At 48.7% G+C, this 8,620-nt stretch overlaps 1 protein-coding gene across 1 annotated transcript; it reads right to left on the bottom strand.

Annotated features, from left to right (window-relative positions):
• Positions 1-315: 315 nt before the first annotated feature.
• On the bottom strand, positions 316-8,134 carry LOC123067715 (extradiol ring-cleavage dioxygenase-like). The gene is made up of 4 exons (XM_044490393.1): positions 8,003-8,134; positions 6,324-6,350; positions 2,352-2,716; positions 316-508 (listed from the first exon to the last, which is right to left on the bottom strand). Exons 1-4 carry the CDS (start codon positions 8,132-8,134, stop codon positions 316-318), a joined length of 717 nt encoding a protein of 238 aa, XP_044346328.1.
• Positions 8,135-8,620: the final 486 nt, after the last annotated feature.

Raw genomic sequence — 8,620 nt, 5'->3', positions numbered from 1 at the left:
GGTTTTCATCTCAAGCATCACCGACTTAGGGCATGTTGAGTAGCACTCCAGCATTGACTCCGCTGTCATGACCTCTAGCACATTCTCACACCACCGACCCGAGTCCTTGCTTCACTCTAAAGTCAAACGTTCATTCCTTATCTACTGCGTCTCTCTTATTACAAACCAACCGCTATGTGAGCCCAGGGTGGCCGTTTTTTTGAGCTGGGACATCTTGCATTCCTATTTCCAATGCAACATAGGGTGAATGTACCAGTGCGGCAAAGCTTGATCACGGCTGTCAGGCCTTTTTTTAGGGATTCGCGGCCGTCAGTCCTAGTCCTTCGTGGTGAAATGGTATGAGGCGTATGACATGTTGGCTTCGGCCCAGCTATGGTGGATGAGCTCCGCCTTGGGCTTGTCCCCGATGGCGCCGAGCGCGACGTGCGGCGGGTAGAAATGCTCCGGCGACGGGTGCACCGTCTTGGCGTGCGGCATCTTCTCCTCATAGTTGTTCACGTTGTCGTACCTAGCAGCCATGACAAGCAATGCAAGTTGTCGCGATATCACGAGGCGATTGCTTTGCAAGTCCGTCGTGGCTGTGGCCACCAGGCACCAGCTCAGCATTACCTCCGAGCGAGAAGCGAGTCCCTGAGCCAGGTGTTGAGCTCTATAGCCGCACGGAGCCCGGTGAGCTCTAAGCTCCCGTCTTCGGACTCGGTGAGGAGTTCCAGATCTGAGGCTGGAACTGCGGTTGAGACCGCGAACCCTTGGAAGATCATGTCTTCTCGGATATCAGCGACGTAGTTTAGGTTTCTGAAACTGATCTGATGACCAGGGGCATAGTTGTCGATCTGTTCTAGCTGACCAATCGAATTGGCACACAGTGCGAAACCGTCGAATACAAGATTTGGCAGGGGAGGAAAGTCTCCCTCAGGGCAGAATTGTTGTGGATGGTTGATACAGCACCAATGTCGGTGTCAAAACTGGCAGATCTCGGGTAGGGGGTCCTGAACTGTGCGTCTAAGGATCGAAGGTAACAAGGAGGCAGGGAACACGGTGTTTACCCAGGTTCGGGCCCTCTTAATGGAGGTAATACCACACTTCCTGCTTGATTGACTATGATGAATATAGGGGTTACAAGAGTTGATCTACCTCGAGATCGTAATGGCTTAAACCCTAGATGTCTAGCCTGTATGATTGTGTTCTTGCCCTACGGACTAAACCCTCTGGTTTATATAGACACGGGGGGAATCTAGGGTTGTACAGGGCCGGTTACAGAAGAAGGAAAATACATGATCCGAACGCCAAGCTTGCCATCCACGCAAAGGAGAGTCCCATCCCGACACGGGGAGGTTCTCCTATCTTGTATCTTCATGGCCCATCAGTCCGGCCCACATCGCATAGCCCGGATGCCCGAGGACCCCTTAGTCCAGGACTCCCTTAGGACTCCCTCAGCCGGGTTGCTGCCTATATCTTTGACTATGTTGAACCTTGTATGCTTGCTTTCGTTTTCAATGAAAATGGGTTCGGTGTGAGACCCTTGTTCATCAATGGCGTGGGGTATCTTCTAAGAAATCTTTCGAGGTCCCACATACTTTATCAAGAAAGAAATATTTACATTGCCAAATCAGTCCCACTAGATCTGAGATGATGCATATTTTAATATTGTACTAGCAAAATGGCTCATGCATTGCAACGAAAAAAAACATATGTGGTTCAAGATTTCACGAGTCTAGGTCTTCTATTTAATACATTAGGAAGACAATGGTTTTCATCTCAAGCATCACTGACTTAGGGCATGTTGAGTAGCACTCCAGCACTGACTCCTCTGTCACGGCCTCTAGCACATCCTCACACCACCGACCTGAGCTCGTCCTCGCTTCACTCTCAAGTCTTTGTCCTCACACTGACCAGTATCGCAATGTTCATTCCTTCTTTACTGGGTCTCTCTTATTACAAACCAAATGCTACCTAAGCCTAAGGTGGACATTTTTTTGAGATGGAACACCTTGCATTCTGATTTCCAAATGCAGCGTAGGGTAGACGTACCAGTGTGGCAAAGCTCGATCGCAGCCGTCAGTCCTTCGTGGTGAAATGGTACAAGGCGTATGACATGTTAGCTTCAGCCCAGCTATGGTGGATGGGCTCTGCCTTAGGCTCGTCCCCGGCAACGCCGAGCGTGACAAGCAGCGGGTAGAAATGCTCCGGCGACGGGTGCGCCGTCTTGGCATGGGGCGCCTTCTCCTCGTAGTGTTTCACGTCATCGTACCTGACGCCATCACAAGCAGGAGAAGGATTGTCACAATCACGAGGAAATCGCTTTGCAAGACCGTCATGGCCGTGGCCAGCAGGCACCAGCTCAGCATTACCTTCCGGCGAGAAGTGAGTCCCTGAGCCAGGTGTCGAAGTTGGAGGCCCACTGTCGCACCGGCTCGTCGTCACGCCCCATCTTGCCGAGGTTGTGTGTCGTGCTCCCGGAGCCAAAGACGAGGACGCCTTCGCCCCTGAGGGGCGCCAGCGCCTTGCCGAGGTTGTAGTGGTAGGTGTCGTCGCGGTGGGTCTGCACGGAGAGCTGGCACACTGGGATGTTTGCCTCCGGGTACATGAACATCAGGGGCACCCACGCGCCATGGTCGAGCCCGCGTTCCTCGCTCACCGGACCGAACCCAACCTGCTCCAGGAGCTCTTTGGTTCTCTTGTCCAGATCAAGAGCGTCAGGCGCATGATACTTTAGCTGGATGGTTGAATAGTCTATTCAGTTAGTTTAGCTGACATCGCATTCTTTTTTTTCGAGAGTACACCAAAGGCGTACCTTATCTTTATAGAAGGGAGAAAAAGCAATGTACAAGAGGTCAAGCGATGGATCAAGCCTCCATCTATGGCACGCACCCTTACACCCCACTCATTATCCTATTCCTACGTTTACACAAAACGTAGTGAACCCTCCTCCACCTAGACCAGCCTCCTTCCACTCCTTGAGCTCATCCAAAATGGCAATGGACAGCCCATGCGCCTGTAGCTGTTGGCCAGTCCTATTGAACACTCTCGCATTACGTTGTTTCCAAATAGCCCAGATTGTGGCGATGACAAGGGTGTCAAAGCCACGCTTCCAACTCCTCCTAAGGGTGCTCCTACCCTCCAGCCACCAATCCAACAAACTGTCATGCACCTCTGGAGGACGCCCCTGTAGACCCATCATGTTCCAGATAGTGTGCCACACTTCCCTGGCATACACACACTGCACCAAGATGTGTTCTGCGTTGTCCTCCTCTTGGAGACACGTGTAGCAAGCCGAAGGCAACTCCTGCAGGCCATGCCTCGCTCTCCTATCAGACGTCCAGATACGATGTTGCACCACAAGCCAGGAAAATAGTTTACATTTGAGGGTCGCCTGATACGTCTCCAACATATCTATAATTTTTTATTGTTCCATGCTATTATCTTAACTGTTTTGGATGTTTATGGGCTTTACTCTACACTTTTATATCATTTTTGGGACTAACCTACTAACCGGAGGCCCAGCCCGAATTGTTGTTTTTTTGCCTATTTTAGTGTTTCGAAGGAAAGGAATATCAAACGGAATGAAACCTTTGGTAGCGATCTTTTTGGAACAAACGCAATCCAGGAGAATTGGAGTGGACGTCAAGAAGCAGCCGAGGAGGCCACGAGGGTGGCCGGCGTGCCCAGTAAGGGTGGGCGCGCCCCCCTCCCTCGTGGGCCCCTCGTGGCTCCCCTGACTGACTTCCTTCACCTATATATATCCACGTACCCCGAAAACATCCAGGAGCACCACGAAAAACTATTTCCACCGCCGCAACCTTCTGTATCTGCAAGATCCCATCTTGGAGCCTTCGCCGGTGCTCCGCCGGAGGGGGAATCGACCATGGAGGGCCTCTCCATCACCACCAAGGCCTCTCCGATGAGTTGTGAGTAGTTTACCACAGACCTTCGGGTCCATAGTTATTAGCTAGATGGCTTATTCTCTCTCTTTGAATCTCAATACAAAGTTCTCCTTCCTCTTCTTGGAGATCTATTCGATGTAACTCTTTTTTCGGTGTGTTTGTCGAGATCCCATGAATTGTGGGTTTCTGATCAAGTTTTATCTACGAGAAATATTTGAATCTCCTCTGAATTCTTTTATGTATGATTGGTTATCTTTGCAAGTGTCTTCGAATTATCAGTTTGGTTTGGCCTACTAGATTGATCTTTCTTGCAATGGGAGAAGTGCTTAGCTTTGGGTTCAATCTTGCTGTGTCCTTTCCCAGTGAGAGCAGGGGCGGCAAGGCACGTATTGTATTGTTTCCATCGAGGATAAAAATATGGGCTTTATATCATATTGCATGAGTTTATCCCTCTACATCATGTCATCTTGCTTAATGTGTTACTCTGTTCTTATGAACTTAATACTCTAGATGCAGGCAGGAGTCGGTCGATGTGTGGAGTAATAGTAGTAGATGTAGAATCGTTTCGATCTACTTGTTGCGGACCTGATGCCTATATACATGATCATGCCTAGATATTCTCATAACTATGCACTTTTCTATCAATTGCTCGACAGTAATTTGTTCACCCACCATAATAATTATGCTATCTTGAGAGAAGCCACTAGTGAAACCTATGGCCCCCGGGTCTATCTTTTATCATATTAGATTTCCATCCACTTTTATTTGCATCTTTTACTTTCCAATCTATATCATACAAATACCAAAAATATTTATCTTATCATATTATCTCTGTCAGATCTCACTTTCGCAAGTTATCGTGAAGGGATTGACAACCCCTTTATCGCGTTGTTTGCGAGGTTCTTGTTTGTTTGTGTAGATGTGTGGGACTTTTGAGGAGCCTCCTACTGGATTGATACCTTGATTCTCAAAACTGAGGGAAATACTTATGCTACTTTGCTGCATCACCCTTTCCTCTTCAAGGGAAAAACCAATGCATGCTCAAGAGGTAGCATCGCCCAACTCTTCCAAATGCACGAGGCAAAAGGCACCCTCTCCGCTCCGAGACACAATCTTTGATAGGTGGACCGAGCTGTGTAGCAACCAGACGGGTCCGCCGGCCAAGTGAATGTGTCTTCCCTGGAAGGATCCCAGATCACCGTACTAATGGCGAAGTTAAGATGCAAGAGTTGCAGATGACTCCCAAAGGTCAGATCACCATTCAAATCCAGCAGCCACCTATCCTCATCCAGGCCATCCTGCACCGTCCTTTTGTTAACGGTGCGCGTGTCCACCAGGGCATGTAATAATGGTGCAATGTCCTTAACTGCAAAACCGTGGATCCATCTATCCCTCCAGAATAGCTATCAAACACAGCACGTGCGTCCTTATCAACGGCAATCGATAATCCTTGCCACGTCCTCTCAGGATCAGTGCGTCGTAGCCACTCCCAACGCACACGCAGTGCTAGGCTTTGGAGCCGCAGGTCACGCACCCCAAGACTACCAAGCCATGTTTGCTTGCAAACAAAATTCCACGTGACCAAACATTGGCCTCCATTCGCCTTGTTTTTGCCCGCCCAAAAGAACCCGCGCATCCACTGCTCAATTTCTTCGAACACCCAGAGCGGAGCGTCGTCAATCATGAAGTGGTGGATAGGTTTGGCAGCACTCACCGACTTCACCAAAACCAGCCTACCCGGATGATGCAACATGCCTCTTTGCCAAGCCGGAGTAAAGCCCTTTGCGTGATCCAACATGGGCTGCCACTCTGCTCTAGTAAGCTGACGAATAGCCAATTGTAGCCCAAGATATTTACATGGGAAGTTACCCATATGGCAGCGAAGCGATGACTCCAACCGGCTCCTTTCAGCTTCACAACCCTGGATCATGACTGCTAGGGATTTGTTGTAGTTAGCTCTAAGCCCTGAAGCATCACAAAACACCTGAAGAGCTGATGTGATAAAAGTGAGATCCGGCCCCTGGGTTTAACGAATAAAGGAACATCGTCCGCGTAAATTGAGACGGCTTGATGAGCCGCAATGCCAGTGAAAGTACTGACCACTCCCATTTCCGCAGCTTTCACCACGATCTTGGACAGCACATCCATAGTAATCACAAACAACAAAGGCGAGACGGGGTCCCCTTGCCGTAAACCCTTGACATGCACGAAACTCTTGCCGGGCACACCATTAACTATCACTTTAGTGCTAGCAGTCCTGAGGAGTATGGCAATCCACTCACACCATTTATGACCAAAGCCCTTGCTCCTCATCACCTTAAAAAGAAACGGCCAAGCGAGCGAATCGAACACGCGAGAGATGTCCAATTTGAGGAAAACTCCCGCCTCCTACAGGCGAGGACATCCTATTCTGACAAGGGGGGGCGCGGGCGGCTGGACCTGGTACATGCGCTTGGGGAATAAATTCTGCACTCCAGCATATGAAATCAGTTGAGTTTGTTCTGTTGAACAATCAACATAACTCAAAGTCTCAAACCATTGCTAATGGGACTGTTTCACTGGAAAATACTCAAAAGCCCTAAAAGCTAACTCACAACTGTATTGTGTTTCAAACCAAACCAAAAGAATACTTTTCCCCGCTGTATTAACAAACCAATATATGAAGAACTCGGCTGATTTAATTCCTAGTTGGCAAGCCAATGCACAGGTTGACGACGGGATATCAATTTTTGGTTGGCTGGAAAATCAGCATTCCTTTTGAATAGGGTGGGCACAAAGGGATAGGTTTAACTGTATGAAGATAAGTAGATCAATGATCAGACCAGAGGGTGGCTAAATGTTGTGATAAGAGAAATTCAGCAGAGTAAAACTTGAAATGTCAGAATCATCCAATTATTGCAAACATTCTACTTCCTCCGTCCAGAAATACTTATCGAAGAAATGGATCAAAATGGATGTATCTAAAACTGAAATGTGTCTAGATACATCCATTTCTCCGACAAGTATTTTCGGACGGAGGAAGTATGATTTACCCATACGTCCACAAGTTTTTCTATTTGCATCGCCAAAGTTTACGAAGCTGCAGAGTGCAGACAACATGAAGGCAGTATGGTGTACGGAGTAATGCATAGTGACAGGTTTTCTCTAGCACTCTGTCTTTATCAAACTAAGAATAGTCACTCCTCTTACTGAAATATAGTATATAAATTCAAGAAAATAACTAATGTTGTAAGTCTAAAAAACATGATAAAGTGGTATACAAAAAGGCACTATAAGCATCAAATCAGAAACCACATACTTCCTTCGTTCCTAAATATTTGTCTTTTTAGAGATTTCAAATGAACTACCACATACGGATGTATGTAGACATATTTTAGAGTGTAGATTCACTCATTTTGTTCCGTATGTAGTCATTTGTTGAAATCTTTAGAAAGACAACTATTTAGGAACATAGGGAGTAATTTTCAGTTGTATGATTCCATAGCACAGCACAGCACAGCCGATACTTATTAGACGACACGCGCACGACATTTCCCATCCAGCTGCCGGCCACGTTGTTCCCAGAGTATCTGACGGTGCAAAGGTTTTATCGATCGGAAATGTCGTGCGCGTGTCGTCTAATAAGTATCAGCTGTGCTGTGCTGTGCTATGGAAGAGCACTGCTACACAAACGATACTTATTAGACGACACGCGTACGACATTTCCCATTCAGCCGTCGGCCACGTTGTTCAAAGAGCATTGCATGATTCCTACCCAAAAATAAAATTGTACAGAACTTTTCCACTAAACAAAACACGAAGGTACACATAAATTGCAAGGGATTGGAACGGAAACAGAACATATAGCCAATGCCTAACAAATCAAAACGAAAGCTCCTAAAACAAGAAGGTGGTGTGGGGGGTGGTTAAAAATTCTCACTGGTCAGCGAGGTAGAGGAGAATGTCGCGGTCGTCGGTGTACTCGCCCCAGAACGCCCTGCGCCATCCCGTGGAGGTTGAGCTCGGGGGAGAGGTCGGCGTGGCCCAGCATGTCGATGCGGCGCCAGAGCTCGGGCTCGTCGCGGGCGGCGCCAGAGCTCGGGCTCGTCGCGGGCGGCGCCGCGCCAGGAGCGGCACACCTGGCCGGCCCCCATCAGGATGTCGACGTGTTCGAGCTTGCGGAGGATGCTTGAGATCGCGTCCAGCGGCAGCTCCGCCCAGTTCCACATCTCCTCCTCCGTCGGCACAAACGAGGGGAAGGAAGAGGGCATCGCGCGCGCTAGGTGGGCTGCGACCCTTCGTGCAGCGCGGGGAAGAAGCTGGGGGCGTTTGACCAGTACAGCTCCTGTGCTGCCTTGCGGGCCTTGCGGTCAAGGAGGAGCACGCGCTCGAGGTAGTAGTCATCGTCGCAAGTCTCCGGCGAAGTCGCTGTGTACGAGCCGAGCGCGAGACGACCGGCGTGTCAGGGAAAGGAGCGAGGAACTGGTTCAGGTGGGGAATTTCACTATTTTGCACAAAAATCTCATCCTCCGTCCCTAAATACTTGTCGGAAAATGAATGGATTATCAATTTCTCTCCCACAAGTGTTTTCAAACAGAGAGAGTAAGATCATCTACAATCGGACTCTTCTTGACCGGTGGACACACAACCATTGGGCAGAATAAAGAAAAAAAAAAGTTGGCCCAACCGGACCCCTAAAAGCCTCTTTAGATGTTCGGGTTATCCGGCACCCCTCATACTGCCCTCATAAGTAGAAG

Source organism: Triticum aestivum, chromosome 3B (assembly GCF_018294505.1).
Source record: "Triticum aestivum cultivar Chinese Spring chromosome 3B, IWGSC CS RefSeq v2.1, whole genome shotgun sequence".
NCBI lineage: Eukaryota > Viridiplantae > Streptophyta > Magnoliopsida > Poales > Poaceae > Triticum > Triticum aestivum.
This window is presented reverse-complemented; position numbering and strand designations above follow the sequence as displayed.

What these genes read in the sequence shown, in the direction of transcription:
- LOC123067715 (XM_044490393.1), bottom strand. Translation starts at nt 8,134, where the DNA reads ATGCCCTCTTCCTTCCCCTCGTTTGTGCCGACGGAGGAGGAGATGTGG. An exon ending in TCCCCAAGCGCATGTACCAG is followed by an intron (nt 2,717 to 6,323) that starts GTCCAGCCGCCC and finishes TCAACCATCCAG; the next exon opens with CTAAAGTATCATGCGCCTGA. An exon ending in GACTCACTTCTCGCCGGAAG is followed by an intron (nt 509 to 2,351) that starts GTAATGCTGAGC and finishes CATGGCTGCTAG; the next exon opens with GTACGACAACGTGAACAACT.